The 20,260-nt window shown below is 43.2% G+C and overlaps 1 protein-coding gene across 1 annotated transcript in view; it reads left to right on the top strand.

Moving 5' to 3' along the window:
* Window positions 1-20,260, top strand: part of ADCY2 (adenylate cyclase 2) — a 449,290-nt gene that overhangs the window by 311,904 nt on the left and 117,126 nt on the right. Inside the window, exons 7-12 of the mRNA XM_068990537.1 lie at window positions 1,351-1,478; window positions 5,573-5,731; window positions 6,499-6,631; window positions 8,305-8,481; window positions 12,548-12,591; window positions 18,564-18,644. Of these exons, the coding sequence (XP_068846638.1) occupies window positions 1,351-1,478; window positions 5,573-5,731; window positions 6,499-6,631; window positions 8,305-8,481; window positions 12,548-12,591; window positions 18,564-18,644 (722 nt within the window). The remainder of the gene's footprint in view (window positions 1-1,350; window positions 1,479-5,572; window positions 5,732-6,498; window positions 6,632-8,304; window positions 8,482-12,547; window positions 12,592-18,563; window positions 18,645-20,260) is intronic.

The raw sequence follows: 20,260 nt of genomic DNA, 5'->3' as shown, positions 1-20,260 counted from the left end.
TCAGGGTATCTTCCCAACCCAGGGATCGAACCCAGGCCTCCCACATTGCGGGCAGGTTCTTTACCAGCTCAGCCACCAGGGAAGTCCAAGAATACTGGAATGGGTAGCCTATCCCTTCTCCAGGGGATCTTCCCAACCCAGAAATCAAAGAAGGGTCTGCTGCACTGCAGGCAGATTCTTTACCAATTGTGCTATCAGGGAGGTAAACCTGATTAATAAACAATGTTTTTCCCTTTTATTATATAAAATTGCTATCAAGATTTATGAACACATCCTCTACAGTGCTGTAGATAAGCATGAAAGTACACAAGCTCTCTATGAGACAGGGAAGGAAATATGCAAAAACCTTCGATAAATCTAATGCATGCTTTAAGGACAAGAAGATCTTATGTTCATTTTATTATTTCAAATATTTTCAGTTTATCCATAAGTCTGTGGGTTAAGAAGGGAAAAGAAATCTGTGTTTGGTACTTCTTTATCTATATATTTATTTTAAATTTGAGTGAAGAGTCCATAAGCTAGTTGAAAAGGTTAGAAATGGATGTAGGATTGATGCATATGAATGAAATCGATCTTGATATCGTAATATAAATACAGCCCAGCCAAGAAAAATGAGTTCGTCTAACTTGATATTAAAATGGTTTAACCTAAGGTCAGAATTAAGTTTGAAATCACTTGGCAGTGTTGAATGGTGGCTCATTATACTGCGTTATACTGTAGTGATATTTATCGGAAGCTACATGTCTGCAGGTAAGAATGCGCTTCAGCTTTGAAAGAAGTGAGGAAAACCATGAATATAGTAGGAATTGACAGACAATTCTGATTCCAGTTGAGTTCTGATCACCATTTTCTATCCTAAAAGATTCTGCTCTGCACAGAACGTTTCATTTCACCGTCAGTATTTGGGGATGTTCAGACTATAAAGCACGGGCCTATCTTCACATTTCTCTGCTAAGTGTAATTCATTCCAGAATATTCTCTCAGCCTTCCCCTCCCACCCCTTCCCCTCATCCTTCCCGCTTTGGCAGAGGGGTGTGTGGGTGTGGGTGGCTCAATCTCGATGGGCAGTTAAGGGAAACTGAACGAGTTCACGGCTTCTCAGGTTGGCGCGGTGGTGAAGAATCCACCTGCCAATGCAGGAGACGCAAGACACAGGGGTTCAATCCCTGGGTCAGGACCATCCCCTATGGAGGAGGGCGTGGCAGCCCACTCCAGTATTCTTGCCTGGAGAACCCCATGGACGGAGGAGCCTGGCGGGCTACAGTCCATAGCGTCTCAAAGAGTTGGACACGAGTGAAGCATCTTAGCACACAAGCAATGCAGCTGAAATTCTGTGACTTCTTTTTTCAGGAGAATGAATGCATGAGAATAAAAATTTTAGGAGACTGCTACTACTGTGTGTCCGGACTGCCTATATCTCTCCCTAACCATGCCAAGAATTGTGTGAAAATGGGACTGGATATGTGTGAAGCCATAAAGTAAGTGTGATGAGTAGTAAGAGCCTTTTAAACTGCATAATACATTTTCATTGTCGTTCTTACAACTGTTTCTGGTTTTTTGTCTACTGAAACTATATACATGACTGTTCATTTAAATAGAAATGGGCAAAGACTCATTTATTGGCATGTGAGAACTCAGTCCAGAGGAAAGCTCTGTGTTTTGTATTGTTATTATGAATCTTATTTTACAGGAACGCTGGGTTAGAAATCTATGGGAAGGGGCTGTGTCATTAGTTTCAAAGATAATTTCTTTGTAAACAATTGAAAAGTCCCTTCCAATCTAAAGGGACGATTTTGTACTCTTAATGTCTCTCTTGATTTTTGACAAGTACATGTAAATTGTAAGAGAGAAAGTAGTTTTTACCACCAGACTGTAATGAAGAGGAAAATCCAGCCCAGAATAACTCCATCTAGTCAAACACACTCAGCTCTGTGAATGGAGTTTCAGTTTTTATCTGTAATAGTTTCCTGCTTTGTATCTATAGTTTCTTTCATTGTAAGATTTGTAGAGAATATTTGCTTACAAAGAATAATGGCATCATTACAGCTGACAAGTGTAGCGTGAAAGTGTGAGCTACAAAGTGAATTTTCACTGCTGGTCCCGTAATGCGTACTTCTTTATAAGTGCCTTCATAGAAGCCCTGATAGTCTTATAAATGATAAAAGCTCTTGTTTGTTGATTGTTTGATTGAAAATTTTCAGTTTAAGGGCTTTTTGGTAGGGGATTGCCTATTTTGGGTCAAGTGATTTTCTCTTCTCCGCGTATTTTTGTTCTAAATGGGATGGGAATTATGTGCTTGATGTTCGAATTCCTTTTCTCAGGGTTGAGTAACTGGGACGTTAAGTGAGAAAGCAACAAATCAAGTTAGTTGTCGCTGTGTTTAGCCCACTGTGGTATTGGCCATGGGCTGAAATGGACTGAGAGATTTGACGGTGGGTTTCCAGTGCTTTCCAGGGAAGGATGATGAAACCTCCGGCCTCAGCAGAGTCTGCGGACCTGAATGTCCAGACTCACTAGCTCAGCGGTGTCGGGGCCACTACGTGGTAGTCAGGAATGGGTGGGCAGAGACATAGGGTGGAAAGGAAGGAAGAATCGAGATGGCAGAGGTGGGCAGTGTGGCCTCAGCTTGCCACCTGAGAAACTTTGTATGGAAATTAGCTGTCCCTCCTGCTTCTCCCCAAAAATAAATCATCTGTCTTCTCGGAGGTATAAGAAAAAAAAAAGCTTTCCAACTGTATTCTAAAAGTCATTAATTATTCAAGACATTATAGTCTAGATGTAAGTGCAACTCAATCCATGTAAAATTAACAGATTGTCTCACATTTGTAACCACCCCTGGAAGCCACCTTCATGTCTGAAACTAAACATGGGAGGAAACGGACTTTATGAATGGGTTTTGTGAAGGATGGAATTTTGTGAATCAGTAGCACATTTGATTCAACAAAATACCCTTTTGTTGTCGTTGTTTAGTTGCTCAGTCGTGCCTGACTCTTTGTGACCCCATGGACTGTAGCCCTCCAGGCAAGAATACTGAAGTGGGTAGCCATTCCCTTCTCCAGGGATCGAACCTGGGTCTCCTGCACTGCAGGCAGATTCTTTACCATCTGAGCCACCAGGGAAGCCCAGGGAAAGAGAGAACACCTCGACAAATTTTGGAAACTCTTTGTTCTCTCTCACATACGAAAGCAAGCATTTCCATTCCCATTCCTTAAGCCATACGATGAGAATGAATACAGGAATTTCAGTTTTTGAAGCTGGTGAGGAGAAAGCATACACTTAGCACTTGGAATTTTGCCAGATGACCTCCAGTTTTCCTGGGAACCAGCAACATGGATCCGGGGATGTCTGTCCGTGGTTTTCCCTCCATGCAGGGACCTCCACATTTATTCAGAGCCTCGTTCCCTGTTAACTAAGTCAACACTGCAGAAGTTCTTTGCAGTTTTGGAATATTCCCGGCATTTAAGGAGACGTTTTCCCCCCCCCTTTAATAAAAATGTAAACTGTTCTTAATCAAGGCAGTGCTCTCAGAACCCTGATTTTGTAAGTGATTAAAGCTCCTCTTAAATTAGAAAGATTGTCTACTATTAGCACAAACTCTAAGCCATCATTTCAACACTTGTCTATAGATCACACAGATTTCATCTGCATCTACATGCATTAAAATGTTTCTGGTCAGTCAGTTCATCTGAACCCTTGATCAACTCATTTTTCTAAAACAGACATGAAGCCCATGAAAATGGTTAATTCAAAGACTCGAGTTACTAACCAGTCACTGCTATCAGACTGGCTTTATGACTAATCCTGGACACTGTCAGGAAGCGGGGCTCAGGGGAATGGGGAGCAGAGATGAACCAGCCTGAGCAAGCCCAGAGGGGGGGACCAGACACCCACTGGCAGCTGTTTGCACTCAGAGCTGATGCAGGCAAAGTGACAAGGCAAGCCTCCTGTGTCATGGAGATGCTCCTTCTGGGAGCAGGATTGAAGGGTGTGGACGACTTGCCAGGATTGAAGGGTGTGGACGACTTGCAAGGTACTTGATATAGGTTGTCATTTTATGACAAAATATAAACAGAAAAGGACGATAGAAAGGGAAGGGAAAGAAACAGCCTGTGTATTATTTTTTCAGGAAGTCATTTCTTTTTACATCATGGACCCATTTCTTTTTATCATAGTATGCTCGGATGGTTCTGCTTCGTCATTGAAGCTTGACCTTCATTGTTCATTGTTGTTCATTGTTCAGTTGCTCAGTCGTGTCCGACTCTGCGACCCCATGGACTGCAGCACACCAGCCTTCCCTGCCCTTCACCACCTCTCAGAGCTTGCTCAAAGTCATGTCCGTTGGGTCGGTGATGCCATCCCACGTGCGTACCTGTGTCATTTTGAGATGGTTCGGGTTCCACTGCATCCCACACCTGGGAACCCTTCCTCCTAACTGTGCTGCAATCAATGTCATCATTTCCCTCCACGTTTCTTCCTGGGGTGATTCGCTCCATGGAACTAGGGACACCTTCCTGCTAGGGACACCTTTTTCTTTTACAACTATATTTTAATTGATAAACATATTTAACTGGCAGAAACAAATAGGCATCACCAATCATTGCCATTTTCCCTTAAAGGAAGTTGTCTTTTTTCTTTTTTTTTTAAATTGGAATATAATTGCTTTACAATGTTGTATTCGTTTCCGCTATTCAGTGAAGTGAATCAGCTGTATGTATATGTATATATATCCCCTCCCTCTTGGACCGCCCCCCGCCCTCCCCACCCCACCCCTCTGGGTCACCACAGAGCACTGACCTGAGGCCCCTGTTACAGCATCTTCCCACTAGCCATCTGTTTTACACATGGTCGTGTATATATGTCTGCCCTAATCAAAGGAAGTTATTCATTTGTCTCTTTCAATGAGTTGGTGACAGGATCCTAAAGTATTTTTTAAGTGGTTTTTAAAAATTCATTTCTTTTTAATGATTCCTTATGCACTATTAAAGCTTCTTAAAGAGTACTCGCTTCCCTTTTTTGTTAAAGAAACGTGCACAGTGGAAAAGCATTCAGCTTGTGGTTTTTTTTTTTTTTAATTCCTATTCAGGCTGAAGTCATTTAAGCTCACAAATAAGCCCTATTGTCTCATCAGCAGAAAATATTCCTTGGGGACATACGCTATGCTAAGCATTAGAGTTGCGAATGGCATCTGAGATTGTTTCTGACAGTACAAGGCAATGTCTCACGAGTCTAGTATGAAAACTTCAAGGAGGGGGTTAGCACATGATGGGTGCTTGATATGTATCGGTTGGAAAATTAGAAGCTACAACCAAAATGTTGCATCACGGCCCTAGCCAGCCTGAGGCTTTACTGGCTGAAGCATTGGCTTGGTACTGATGGGTTAACCTGGTAATAACTGGAGAGAAGAACCCTTTCTCTGGCCTCAGAGCAGCAATCTTCCACCACAGGAGGAACTCATGACCATATTTCCAACAGTCTGAGACATTCTGAATAATAAAATGCCCAGAAAATTGGCCAGGGACGACAGGAAGAAGAGACTGGCCCTGGAGGGTGATGTGACTTTCCTTCTTTCTAGGAAAGTGAGGGACGCCACCGGAGTGGACATCAACATGCGTGTGGGAGTGCATTCTGGGAACGTCCTGTGCGGCGTGATCGGGCTGCAGAAGTGGCAGTACGACGTGTGGTCACATGACGTCACCCTGGCCAACCACATGGAAGCTGGAGGGGTCCCTGGGTAAGGCAGGACGTGGGCTTCTTCTCATGCAGCAGGCTCTGGGCTTAGGAACTGAGGTCCACAGGCTAAGAGCTGACTGCTCAGTGCTCAGTGACTTCTGCTGCCGTGGTTAGTACCATGTTACTCAGTGACCTCTTCCATTAATCAGATGGACATGAGCTCTCAAGCCCCAATTCCACCACCCCTGGGACCTGTGGTTAGAGACTGGATGTCAGATCCTGAATTACAAACTTTGACTTAATTGCATATTTATGAATAGAGACCTAAGTTAGAGATGGCTTATAATGCACTAGGGATAGGTGGCTTTTCTGTATTATTGGTCACCTCTGAAACCAGTCCTATTAAAATAAGCAGATGGTACCATCTGGACAGATGACAAGAGAATCTTTGCAGGTGCTGTAATTTGGAGACGTATGAGAACAGGCATTGAGAAGGAAAGCCCATACTTTTATATATATCAGCACGTGTTCTCAAACGACTTTGCCATGCAATTCAGCAAACTATGCTCATACCTCCAGATTCAGTATGATCACGTTTTATGTGCTATAATTCACCACCTAGGTTTCACTGAGTGCAGAGAGGCTCCAAATATTAGCAGCTCTTGATATTGGGGAGCAGTTTCCCAAAGCTGTCGGTAACAGGCTGTGAACCTATAGCCTTTCCTTCACCTGTGGCAGAAGGGATTCTTTCTGAAGTCCCAAATAAATAGAAAATCTTGGATGTTCCTTCTTCTGTATCTTGACTGTGGTTTTCAAATGGAATTTCAGACGTGTTCACATCTCTTCTGTTACCCTGCAACACTTGAATGGAGCTTACAAAGTGGAAGAAGGCGATGGTGACATCAGAGACCCGTATTTAAAGCAACACTTGGTGAAAACTTACTTTGTAATCAACCCCAAGGTCAGTATCATAGAGTCTATAATTGGCACATGACTTCTGTGATTAAAAGTGAAGGGGGTAAATGACTGATATGGAAAGTTTTTTTAGTCAAGAACCAGTGTAATTCTTTGCTAGTGTTTGCCTCTAAAACTATTTTAAATGCCTGTGTTTTGTAAAAATGCATTCAAATATTTATGAAAGAAGCAGTTGAAATGAATTGCTTGTTTATGTAACAAGGGTATTGTCTGCATCATAAGGTTATAGAGGTTAGTTAGTCAGTGCTTACCAGTGTATATGTTAGTCCACGGGTGTGAACCTCTGGGCCATGGACTGGTACCTCCTGTTAGATCAGCAAGAGCATTAGATTAGAAATAACATGCACAGTAAATGCAATCCATTTGGTCACCCAGAAACCATCCCCCGACCCCCAGTCCATGTAAAAATAGTCTTCCACTAAATAGGTCCCTGGGGAAGGGCATAGCAAGCCACTCCAGTATTCTTGCCTGGAGAATTCCATGGACATAGGCCTCTGGCAGGCTACGGTCCATGGGGTCACAGAGAGTCAGACACAACTAAGCACATAACAGATAGGTCCCTGGTGCCAAAAAGGTTGGGTACCACTGTGTTAGTCCATGATGGGCACTACCTGGTAGCTAGAAAATTAAATGAAGACAAAAAGTGTGCTCAGGACTTCAGCTGATAAAAATTTTAATGAGATTAAGTGGATGATGATAAAAGAAAAAAAGAAGAAATTACTAAAAGATTAACAAATGTCACATAAACACGGGGTGAGCATGTTATGTGCAGACATGTAAACTTTAACATGATAAAAACCATCCATCCCATGCAAACAGCTGCTGTCTCTTATTCTCTTCCCATCACATGTCAGGCCAGAGCAGGGGGCTCATCAAAAGAGCTCTCATCTTTACCCCTTCCCAAATTCCTGCCAAATGAGTACTGTGGCTATTTACAGATTAAGAAGCTGAGTCTCAAACGGTTTATGTAACTTCCTTCAAATCACTGGCTGGTTAACAACGCAGGTAGCAGCAAGAAACTCCTCTGAATTGTCCAAACAAGTATCTCAAAATCAATGAAGTCAAGTTTATGAGTATTTACTCACAAGAGCCTCCCCGAAACCCCCAGGTTCACCTTTGGGGACAAACTTCCAACTCACTAGACAGTTGATCTGGAGACAGATGTGTGACAAGCAGAAGGAAGTATGGGATGATCGGTGCGGGGGTGGCAGGTGCAGGGAAAAGGTCCAAAAAACGTGTCCAGAGAACACTGTGTTCAGGCAAAGAAAACCAGAACATCAATATTCGAGGCCATTTCACATTCGAAAACAGCCTCAATCCCTACAGCCATCTCTTTAGGAAAAAAAAAAAACCATTAAAACATGGAAACAGATCAGCATATTCTGTCTAAGAGTCAGCTTTATAAAAACGTCCCTTCCAATGGCTGTTGTTTTTCCCCAAGTTTCAGGTACAGGTAGGTTTTGTTGTCTGAAAAAAACTGACTCAGCTCCTCTGGGGTGTGGCCATGCCCCCTGGTGGCCCTGCAGGACCGAGGGCAGGAGCCCGCAGAGTGAAGGCGGTGATGGAGGAGGATGCCGCCTGTGCAAGGGAGGCTTCTGGGGGGCTGGAGGGAGGAGGTGCTGTGGCCTCCAGGTGTGATGCTGTGCTTCTCACCCCAAGGGAGAGCGACGGAGCCCTCAACACCTCTTCAGGCCCCGACACACCCTTGACGGAGCGAAGATGAGGGCTTCTGTCCGCATGACCCGGTACCTGGAGTCCTGGGGAGCGGCCAAGCCCTTTGCACACCTGCATCATAGAGACAGCATGACTACGGAGAACAGCAAGATCAGCACCACGGTACGTCCTCCCCGCGCCGGGCTCCCCCAAACAGAAGGCGTGTCCTGCCAAAACTAGTCGGGTCTGTAACGAAGGAAGCTTGCCATCTCTGACTTCCCAGAGAGGCCCCCCACAAACAGGCCTAAATAAACCTGCCATCAGGTTATCATGAGCGTCAGCTGCTAAGGGTCTCAACCAAGAGTGATTTTGCGTGATCACTTCCTTATCGAAGACTGTTATTGACAACGGGCAGTAGCCACTGCGTACCCCGAACTCTTTTTCAATCCAGGTTTGTAATTTGCTTTGGCTACCACGAAGTGGAAAGCCCGAGCATCTTCATAAAAGAACAAATGAGGGCCCGACATCCTTGGGGTTTGAGCAACATCATTAACCCTGTCCTCATCCCCCAGAGGTTCAGGCTGTGTCAGAAGCAAAGTGCATTCTATTGTTGGCGTCCCTTATGGACATCATCCCAACTTCTAACGGGGAATGAAGTCCCGCCGCTCCCGACCACAGGGACCTTTCAATAAGATAGATGAAATGCAGATGAAGAATAGAAAAACTCATGGGAGGAGAGGAAAGCAAATAGAGTGGAGCACTTAGAATAATCCCAACGGTATATTTAGATATTAAAACAGTCTCTGAGTACAATTTCATGCAAAATGGTATTCACTCTTAGTGATGTGGTTGAGGTTAAAAAAAAAATGAGATGTTCTATAATTCTTAGCTGATGAGAAAAAAACATGAGGCTATCAGGTAAAAATGGACATTTCCAAGCTTCCTGTGTCCATAGGCCTGGCACAGTAACAGGCACAAACCCAACATGCAGGCGTCAGCATTCCTGTTTGGTTTTAGTTCTATCTCTTCTCTCAACTTCCTTTGTTCTTTTCCAACTGACAAATAAACGATCTGATAGAAGATTGTGATCTTTCAAGTGGTCAGCAGGGAGACCTCCAGGGCAAGTCCTAGAAGAGTCTATATTCTATTGGGAAGAAAGAGACCCTAAGTAGGATTCAAATAAACAAAGGAGATCACTCCAGGTGCTGCCTAGGGCTGTGATGAAAAGAAAAGGAAGGAATGTCTTGGGGAGTGACTGACGTGGCTCCTCTGGGTGGGCTGGCTGGGGGGAGTCTCCAAGAAGGGGAGGGGTCAGTGGGGAGGGTAAGGAGCAAAAGGACAAATTCAGTGGCCCTGAAATGGAAATGAATTAATGTCTTTGAGGCAGAGAAGAGAGTGTGTGGCTGTCAGATCATCAACAGTAAGCCAGGGGAGGTCATTAGAGTGAGAGGCTCCAAGTAATCATGTATAATTTATTCTGATTGTAGTGGGAAGTTGTTAGAGGGTCATAAGCAGGGAAGGGCATTGTGTAATTAGCACTCTGGATGATGCACCAAGAGGGCAGGGCTACAAGAAGGAATGGTGTCCTCATTTGCTGAGATTTTAGCAGTGGGAACAGTGAGAAACAAATTTAGGGTATAATTTGAAAGTGGAACAAGTAAGACTTAGTGATGGAGTCTATATGTGTGGAAAGGAAGTTCAAAGATGAATCCACATGTTTGAATTGTGCACCTGGAAGAATGATGATCCCATTAACTGAACTGACAAATACTCGGAGCAAAGTCAGAGAATTTGGGGTAGAAAAATCAAGACTTTGCTAGTGGACATCTTCGAATCAATATGCCTTTCATACACCAAAGTGCCGCTCGGAAGTTGGCAGTTAGGAGCGTGCTCCTGGATCTCTGGGTAGAGGTCTTGGTAGGAGGTGTGGATGTGAGAGGCATCGGATTTTAGGTGCTGTTTGAAGCTGTGGATCTGGATGAGGTCACAGGAAGAGAAGAGATGCAAGGAGCAGGGACCAGAGCCACTGGGGGCCTCCCAGCAGCTAGACCTGTTAAAGGAAAAGCATGCTAAGACCTAGGATCTAATTGTCAGGGAAAGTCAATGCTTCTATCCCTCTTATGAAAAGAATCAGATAATTTTACCTCAACACTAAGTTTATTATTAGTGCTAATGGCTAATAACTTTATCTCTGATGGAGATTTGTCATAAACCAATTGATTGGTTGGTTGGCTGGTTGGTTGACCGGCTGGTTGATTGGTTGGTTGGTTGGCTGGTTGACTGGCTGGTTGACTGATTGGTTGGTTGACTGACTGGTTGTTTGACTGGCTAGTTGGTTCATTGGTTGGTTAGCTGGCTGGCTGGTTGTTTGGTTGGCTGGTTGGTTGGTTGACTGGCTAGTTGGCTGGTTGGTTGTTTGACTGGCTGGTTGACTGGTTGGTTGACTGGCTGGTTGACTGGCTGGTTGGTTGACTGGCTGGTTGACTGGTTGATTGGTTGACTGGTTGGTTGACTGGTTGGTTGGTTGACTGGCTGGTTGACTGGTTACTTGGCTGACTGGTTGGTTGACTGGCTGGTTGGCTGGCTGGTTGGTTGGTTGGTTGGCTGGTTGACTGGTTGGTTGGTTAACTGAATGGTTGGTTGACTGGTTAGTTGGTTCATTGGTTGGTTGGCTGGCTGGCTGGTTGTTTGATTGGCTGGTTGGTTGGTTGACTGGCTGGTTGCCTGGTTAGTTAGTTTACTAGCTAGTTGGCTGGCTAGTTGGTTGACTGGCTGGTTGGTTTGTTGACTGGCTAGTTGGCTGGTTGGTTGGCTGACTGGTTGGTTGGTTGGCTGGTTGGTTTATTATTTTCCAGGAAATAAGAATTATATCTAAATACTAAAGCATTATTTTCTGTGCTACTTCATCTGTGTACCTGTAAAAATAAGGCCTTGCTTTCTGCGTGGTGTTATTGATGTTGTTGTGGTTGCTAATTTCTTATCCATCTCCTTTGTCTCAGGACTTAAGAGCAACCCTCTCCCTTACTATCTTAGCAAGGCACCCAAGGGAAGATTTCACCCTGGCTCCAACCTCAACATAATCTGTTGTTATATGTTAGTGAAGATGCCTCCTTTGAGAGAGTTATAACACCCTAAGGCTTTGAGCTTCAGAAAATTGTAGAAAGTGTATAAAAAACAGAGGATCTCTGGAACAGACTCTGTTTTCTTGACCAGCTGGCCTTGCCAATCACAGACAGAGTCTCAGGACTGAGCTCCTTGGCAGTGACAGAAGACACCTGAGGTTCTGGCTAGCACTTGGAGCCCATAGGACTGTGCCCCTTACTTTCAGAAAGGTCCCATTGTCATTCTTATTTGTACATTCCAGGATCAAACAGCTGGCATTTCCAAAAGTCATTTCTTTTATCTAATCCTCTATGCAGAACTTCATTGACTCTTGATTTAACATTGATGGAGCTGGTGAATAATGCATTATTTTATTAACACTCTATATAATAAAATGTGGAGTTCAGTTATCATTTTTAAGCCTTACCTTTCCCTAGGCTAAATACATTTCCTTACCTAACCTTGGAGCTTAAAGCAACAAAGAAAAGTTTCTCTGGAGCTTCTTTGTTCTAACTTTTATTTTAATTTCCACTACAATATACAAGTGAGTCTTGTGGTTTTTTAAGTCTATCATTGAACACTTAGCAATGGACTCAGAGTCTCCCTCTCACTAGCCTTTTTCAGGAACTATTATACCAGCTTTATGCACATTTCTTCTTTTTCATCAGTGATTCTCAGTTTCACATACTTAATCAGTGGTCTCATTTCTTAACAGTTCGGTTCACTGATAGGGCTTGTCTGTAGATTTTGTGATTGTGTTTGTGTTTTAAAGCATTTTCTAAATTTTTGTCTCATGTTAAAACTACAGTTCTGCATGATTTAGGTTGTCGACAGTAAACTTAATAACAGTCCTCTGCAGGCGTTGTTGTAAATAATATCTGCAGATATCAGGAGGGGAATTTTGAAAATCCAGACAATAATCCTGACACTTCTAATATCCAGAGTTCATAGATTACACCAACATTCTAAATATAAACTGAACTTTTAACCTTATTTCACACTTATAATTAAGCTCTCTTTCTCCATGTGGGTAGTTGCTTGTTACCTAAATGATATTTACCATGTAAAAGAAGAAATATGCATCATTATCTTTTCAAAATTCTTAATGTATGTTTTTAGCAACTAATAATCTCTTTTTCTTTAATAGGATGTACCAATGGGTCAGCATAATTTTCAAAACCGCACCTTAAGGTATGGTATACATTCCATTTTCTAATTTTCTAAAGGCTTAACTGTTCTTTATTTGTTCCTGAAAGTAATTTTCATCAACTGTAATAATTCTGAAGGCTCTTTCTTCTGAAAAAAAGAGTAGCTGCTTGTGAAAAGCCCTGTCAAGTTGTAGTCAGCTTCTAAAACTAGGATTATTGATATCCTTTCTTTTTAGAATTAAAAGAGGGAAAACACTGCCTAGTAAACTCTTTAGAACTTTAAATTGTTTTCTTAAAAAAATTCTTCATATTAATCTGAAGTAAAGAACTGGACTTTCTTAAGATGAGTGAGGATCTTAAAGTTATATTTTTGAGGTTGCATCCTAGAGATAAAAGCAAGGTAAGTCCAGCCTTTCAATAGTGAAAAGAAGTTCAAGCCACCCTGCTCAAACAAAGGAAAAATGCCCCCACAGTTGTCCCAGGGCCCCACTGTCATCCTCCTCAAGTTCTCAGACATCACTTCTCTCTCTTGTCTGTGTTCCTCTAGCTTCAGGGCTCAGAGCCTTCCTTTAGTTTGGGAGTTAAGTACGTTTTATTGAAGATGTTAGGATAATTTGGGGGCTTTCCTGGTGGCTCAGATGGTAAAGAATCTACCTGCAATGCTGGAGACCCAGGTTCAATCCCTGGGTCGGGAAGATCCCCTGGTGCCGGGGTCCAGCCCCGGTGGATCCAGGGAATTCGAAGTGGGGACGGAGTCAGCATCCTAGGAAAGAACTTATTTAATTACAGATATAAAGAGAGATTAGAAAAGCATAGTGTAGTAGGAAAATTAGTGCAGAAAAAGAGGCTGAATAACTTGGTTTACGTGGAAAACCAATAAACCTCCAAGACAAGGAGTTTGCACCACCTGTGTAGGCCACCAGCGCCCGCTTGAATAGTGGAGGGTGCCCCACCTTGGGCTCCCTCTCGTGTGGGTCTTAGAAGCCAGGGCAAGTAAGTATACATGGTGAGCCTCCACGCTCCAGATGGGAATTCAGCCAGAAAAGAAGAGAACGAGAAAAGACCACACAGGGGAAACCAGTCTCTCCAGGAACTGGTCCCGTTTCTTTATTTTCCAGGTCCACTTTTATACTTTTAGTTGTACATAGAGATAAATGTAAGAAACAGAGTCACGTAGGGTCAGCTGCCCTGACCCTTATCAGCATATCTTTGTTCTTACAAGGGTCTTACATTTGTTCACAGTATCTTCTGGTCTGGAGACCATTAACATTTTTATGGCCCCACCTTACTTTCTATTGATAAAACTTGTTTGCCCTTAAGATCTACTTAGTCTTAAGATAGTGATAAAGTTACATTCTTACATAGCAAGGACACAAAGATTTATAACAAAGAAAGAGGAGTACAGTGATCTATAACAAGAGAGAAAATTCATCACCTCAAAAAGTCTAGTATTGCTAACATCAAAACTACTATATTTCTTTTTCTACATTCCAATTACATTGACTAACATACTACCAGGTGCTTAAGGATATGGAGGCCTGGTGGCAATCATTAACTCAGCAAAGAAACCCTTCACCAACATGGTTTTTATCTTTAGAAAAACCCAATGCTAACTAAGACTTTCAAAATACTCCAAACTTTCTGTGCTATTTATGGTTGAGAGGTTGTAGACAATCATGTACATAGTAGCAAGAGTGTGGATAATCCTGTCACACAAGCTAGTCTGCCAGAAGAGAGGTTTGACCTGAGACACCCGTGTCACGCCCAGGAGGTTTATTATCTGGAGTCCTAAGTTAACTCCTTCTCCGAGAGAGGTGGTGGGGGACAGCCCCCCGTAAAGTCAGAGGCGTAGGTGAGAGCATAGAGCAGTAAAGTAGGCAGACTCTGGTTTTGGGGGTAGATGCTCGGGAACAGGGGGTCTCCTGAGGCTCGATCCCGCCTTTGCGTATGCCGAGCCTCCTTCCTCATGACCTTTGCCACAGGCAGAGTTCCTCACGCTGGCTCCCGGCACCCTGGAGAAGGAAATGGCAACCCACTCCAGTATTCTTGCCTGGAGAATCCCCTGGACAAAGGACCTTGGTGGGCTACAGTCCATGGCGTCACACAGAGTCAGACATGACTGAGCAACTAACACTAGGAAAATTAATGAACGGCCCCAAACTTAAAACTTTTCTTTCCCCACTTGAGAGATGAGTTTATTCCTATAAAAAAAAAAATGCATTGTATCAACGTGGAAAATGAACATAAATAATTAGAGCATTAGCTGCCAGATCTTAGTGCACTCTCTCCCAAATCCCTCTGCGTGACTTTATCTTTGTTGTCAATGACCTCTGATTTGTATTTTGTGTAAAACTTGAAATTTTAACATTGACCTATCACACTTAGAGCCCTTTGTTATATGGAAAATGGAGTTCTTGGGCTTTTGAAGTATTATTTTTTTGGTGGCAAATGCCCGATTAAAGAAAGCTTAAGCTGTTTTAAAAAGTGTTTTGGACCCTGTAACATATCTTTAGGAGGCCTGGCTCTTCAAGCCAGTAAGAAATGAGCACATTTGCAAACAGCTGTCTATGGAATTTCACAAACATCCTTCCACTTTGTACAGTAAGTCCCCTGCATACGCATGAGTTCTATTCTGAGAACACGTTCCTAAGTCCAGTTTTGTTCAAAAGTCCGGCAAAGTTAGCCTAGGTACCCAACTAACACAATTGGCTATATACTACTGTACTGTGATAAGTTTATAATATTTCTCACACAAATAATGTGTACACAAAAAGCAAACACAAAGGATAAAGAAAGCATTTTTTATCTTATAATACAGTACCGTGAAAAGTGCAGTAATACAGTACAGCGGCTGGCATTCAGGGGCTGGCACACGATGTGTGCGTCTTTGAAAGTTCACAACTTGAAGGTTCACATATAAGAGACTTCCTGTATGTGATCTGGCCCCTTATCTGTCTGCTCCTCCCCGCAGTCTCCTTCCAGAGTCGATTTACTGAAATTACAGTGAGAAAGGCTCCTGTAGCAAGTGTGCCTTGGGCAGTGTCTTTGGGGATGAGCACTGTCTGAAAGACAGTGATCGTAAGGCTGTCATTGTTATCTGCACCAGGGCTATGGGAAATCTAATTTCATGCCTACAGCATTACTCTAGGGTGGATACTACAGCCATTATCAATTTAGGAAGGAAGAAACAGAGGTGCCAGGTCAGGAGAGGACCAGAGCCACGTGGCTTGGGGAGGCACGCCCGTGGTTTATGCCCAGGCTCTAGGACACTGAAGCCTGTGTTCTAGCTGCTCTCCTGTCCTGCCTGCCCTCCTGTGAGCCCCCTCCACACCTCCTCCTCTTTCCTCTGTGGTGGGTGGTCTTTAGTGGCCCCCACCCTCACAGAGAGAGCCTGTCTTTCAAGTCAGCCCAGACTTCCCTAGCACATCCTGGCTTTGTAACACAGCCGAGGTCATAAAACCTCTCTGAGCCCCCAGCCTGGTGGTGAGGGGGCTTCCCGGGGCAGTAAAACATCATCTGAGATACAATAGGATCCACACCTCCTTAGGTAGAGTGGCCCAGCCTGTGGGTGAGGCAGGTTGGGGGAGGAGCTTAAGAGAGAGAAAATGGAAAGGGGGCTTGAGGATAGAGCTCGGGTCTATGAGCACCCGGGAAACCCACAAGGGAGCGCGAGGCAGGAAGGTAAGAAATGCTGAAACGCTGACAGCCTGAAGAGCAAGGCCCTGGTTGGTGAATTAAGAATTCCTCAGAGGGAGATGATCAGCCCCAAGCACAGCCTCTCATTTCTGTAGCAGAGATCACAAAGCTGCGGAGACCAGGAAACTGTCTATATGTTAAGAACTGCTGTGCAGGAAGTCGGTGAATACAGAGGATGCATTGTAACAGGCATTTGTTGGCTACTCCATGTGCCATAGGTACTGGGTTGCGCACCCCACAGGCATCATCTGTAGTGTGCTAAGTCACTTCAGTCGTGTCCAGCTCTTTTTGGCCCTCTAGACTGAGCCCACCAGGCTCCTCTGTGCATGGAATTCTCCAGGCAAGAATACTGGAGTGGGTTGCCATGCCCTCCTCCAGGGGGGTCTTACCGACCCAGGGATCAAACACGCCTCTCTTACGGCTTCTACACTGGCAGGCAGGTTCTTTACCACCTGAGGCATCACAGGCCATGGAATTCGCCAGGTCAGAACACTGGTGTGGGTAGCCTTTCCCTTCTCCAGGGGATCTTCCCAACCCAGGGATTGAACCCAGATCTCCTGCATTGCAGGCCGATTGTTTACCAGCTGAGCCACCAGGGAAGCCCAGGAATACTGGAGTGAGTCGCCTCTCTCTTCTCCAGTGGATTTTCCCAACCCAGGGATCGGACCAAGTTCTCCCACATTGCAGGCAGATTCTTCACCAGCTGAGCCACCAGGGAAGCCCAAGAATATTGGAGTGGGTAGCCGCTCCCTTCTCCAGCAGATCTCCCTGACCCAGGAATTGAACCGGGTTCTCCTGCATTGCAAGTAGATTCTTTACCAGCTGAGCTACCAGGGAAGCCTGGCATCATCTAAGCTAATCCTAAAACAGATTCACAAAGACACCGTTAGCCCCCAGACATATGAGTGAAGGGTTCAATTTTCCTGTGAGCTTCAAGGCATCTACACTGTTCCTTCTTAGACTTGGTGACACTTTTTGAAAGAGAGAGCTTTCAACTTCTTCACCAAGTTGAAGTCAAGAATCTCAAGTCTAGGCACAGAGCTGATAAAAAAGAAAATAGAGGGAGCTCCTCAGTCACAAATGAGAATAAGCCATCCTAGGTGACTGCTAAGATGCCTGGCCTTTTTCTAAAAGAAGGATCAAAATTAATTTGCCTCCCAGTTTAGCTTGGAATTTGGCTTGCTAAAACCTCTGAATTCCATTGGCTTGGTGTTGACAGGTGGATCACTTAATATTGTTCTGTTTTTGAACCAAACGTAACCTTGACTTGTTTAAAGAAGGCAGGACTTGAAGGTGGGAATTCACAAACAGTGATGTAATAATTGTATTACCCATCTATCTCATTAATGATAATTCCACCAGATTTGATTATAGATAAATATGACATTGCACATTTAATACTATTTTCATCTATATAGAGAGACGGTTCTAAAATTGGAAGAGTATTATTTTATGCCAGAGTAGAAGGTCTGTTCAGTGAGTGACTAGGCACAGAGGAGCCTTGCGCTCACTCCCATGGGACTGGGTGACTTGTGGACAGCTGGATTCAGATGCAGGCTGGCTCAAGCCAGTTTTTGAAGGGCTAGTTATGTTAAACTCTGCAGTAGATGTTTTACTTTTAAAAACAGATATTATTTTCCTTTTTTCTTTTACACCATTCTTATGCTAATTGTCAGAATAACCTTGGAGAACGCATTCTTGTTTTGGCACAATAAAACGCAAAGCATTCCATGTTATGGTCTAAGATTATTCACTTTGAAATTAAGTGAGTAGTCTGCAAGTGTAAGAGGGGTTTTCTGTGAACAGCACTCTCAAAACTGAGGAACATTTAATTACAGACAAATAAGCTCTGAGATGTCTCAGAGAAGACTGCAGTTCTGCAAATTCTTGCAAACTGACCAAGGAAAACATGAAACAGGAATGATTATTTTGTCAACCAGTCCACATTCTTGCAAGGGAATTTTCAAAGCCAATATGTTCTATCAAAAAATAAACTTTATAAAGGCAACAATTCAAGGGCTAGTGCATCTCTTAGGATAGAAACCTCTTTTATCTCAAACACCAAGTACATATATTTCAGTGTTGCTTTTTAATTTCACTCAGTGGTAAAGGAATATTTTACGGCACTAAAAACTCTAACCAATTCACTCAGTGCACAAAGTGACTATATCTTAATAGACAAAGGGCTGCATATAGACTATAATTTCCTTTTTTAAACAAATTCAGTGAACAGAATCACACAGAGATTTTTGCTATCATAAGACCACAAGTTTACTGTTTAGTAATACTCTTACCCAAAACATTTCTTCCGTCATACAGAACCAAGTCACAAAAGAAAAGATTTGAAGAGGAATTAAATGAAAGGATGATTCAAGCAATTGATGGGATCAATGCACAAAAGTGAGTACTTTTTCACCTTCAATTATCATTCATCTCTTATTTCAACCCTATTATTTGAAAATAATGATATATTTTCCAAAAGAATTTCACCCCAAACTCTGTCATACTTATCATGACAAAGCCAAGGTTTCTAAGACAGTTCATTCTTTTCACCTCAATCCTAATAATCGCTTTTGTTCATTGTATTTCATCTCAAAAAATGTTTGATTCCTGCCTAATAAATCCTCCCCAAGTAAACTGCTGATGAACAACATATAGGTTATTAGAGAGAGAAAAATCATAGCTTAATGTGTTCAGTAAGGATATTTTTTAAAGATCAATAGAGATACCACATGGTAGAATCGTTAAGTTGTTATTGTGTGACACTATGCATTCAAAATGCCTTCACCTCCCCTGCCCCCCAAATCCGAGTGTGTGGAGGCACCTGTGTTCTAAATTGTAAAAGAGTGCCTTGTGTGTTAGAATCTGAATTCATAGAGGGAGTGGGAGGAAGACTGAGTCTTTAGAGGGCAAAATATCGTTCAGTCTAGAAAGCCAAGAGTTGCTGTTGTAGTTGTAAATGGTCCAAGAATGCAGGAGAAAGGATTTAAAGAAGGTGGTGACTTCCATTGCCTGGACAGAGGGATTACATTCACTGGCCTTCAAACTCTCCATGGCTAAAGTCATGGAGGGCAGTTCTGCAGCTCAGTAAGCAGCCTGCTACTCATCAGATGCTCCGTAAAGGTTTGTTGGATTAAATTCTGGTGAAAACCTGGGTAGATCCAAATGAAGAGCTTTTATGCAGATGTTTTCATCCTTACAGAAACCAATTGAATTTTTATCATGAAAGTTGACTCCTGGGAAGTGTAAATGATTTTTCACCTAGAATTCTGCCCCCAAAATTAAGGTCGACAGCTTTGAAAAAGGCATGCCTCTTCTAGACTGTGACTTTTAAGTGTTCATGGCAGATTATTTACAGGACTTATGAAACAATCCCATGAGTGCGTGTATGTGCACATGTGATATGTGTATGTGTGGCATTGTGTACGTACACAATAAAGTACTGTAAGTCTCCTACATTCGAACGGGTTCTGTTCTGAGAGCACCTTCGTAAGTCCACTTTTGTTTAAGTCTGTCTAAGTTAGCCTAGGTGTTCAACTAATGCAGTCGGCTATATAGTTCTGTACTGTGATAGGTTTATAATACTTTTCACACAAGTAATACATTAAAAACGAACACAAAAAAATAAAACATTGACTCTTGCAGTAGAGTACCTTGGAAAGTGCAGTAGTACAGTATGACAGCTGGCACACAGGGGCTGGCATCAAGTGACCAGGCAAGAAGATTTATTGACTGGAGGATGGAGAGGAGTAGGAGACGGCAGAGCTGACGGGTCGTCAGGAATAGGAGACACAGGGCCAGCTGCGACGTCACTCACGCCTGACATGACTGGACAAGCCAAGGCACGTTTGCATCTTCAAAAGTTCACAGCTTGAAGGTTCGTATGTAGGGCACTTCCTGTATCTTGGTCGGGCCAGAGTTAAAATTCGGATATGCCAGCCTACTGAGTGCACACCTACCTAGTCCCTTTCATATACTCCAAATGGGTAAAGCCTTCCACCTGCAATTGAGCATGC

The sequence above is a fragment of the Capricornis sumatraensis genome, chromosome 18, assembly GCF_032405125.1.
Source record: "Capricornis sumatraensis isolate serow.1 chromosome 18, serow.2, whole genome shotgun sequence".
In the NCBI taxonomy this organism is placed as follows: domain Eukaryota; kingdom Metazoa; phylum Chordata; class Mammalia; order Artiodactyla; family Bovidae; genus Capricornis; species Capricornis sumatraensis.
Note: the sequence above shows the minus strand (reverse complement) of the source record. Positions and strands in the feature narration are given on the sequence as shown.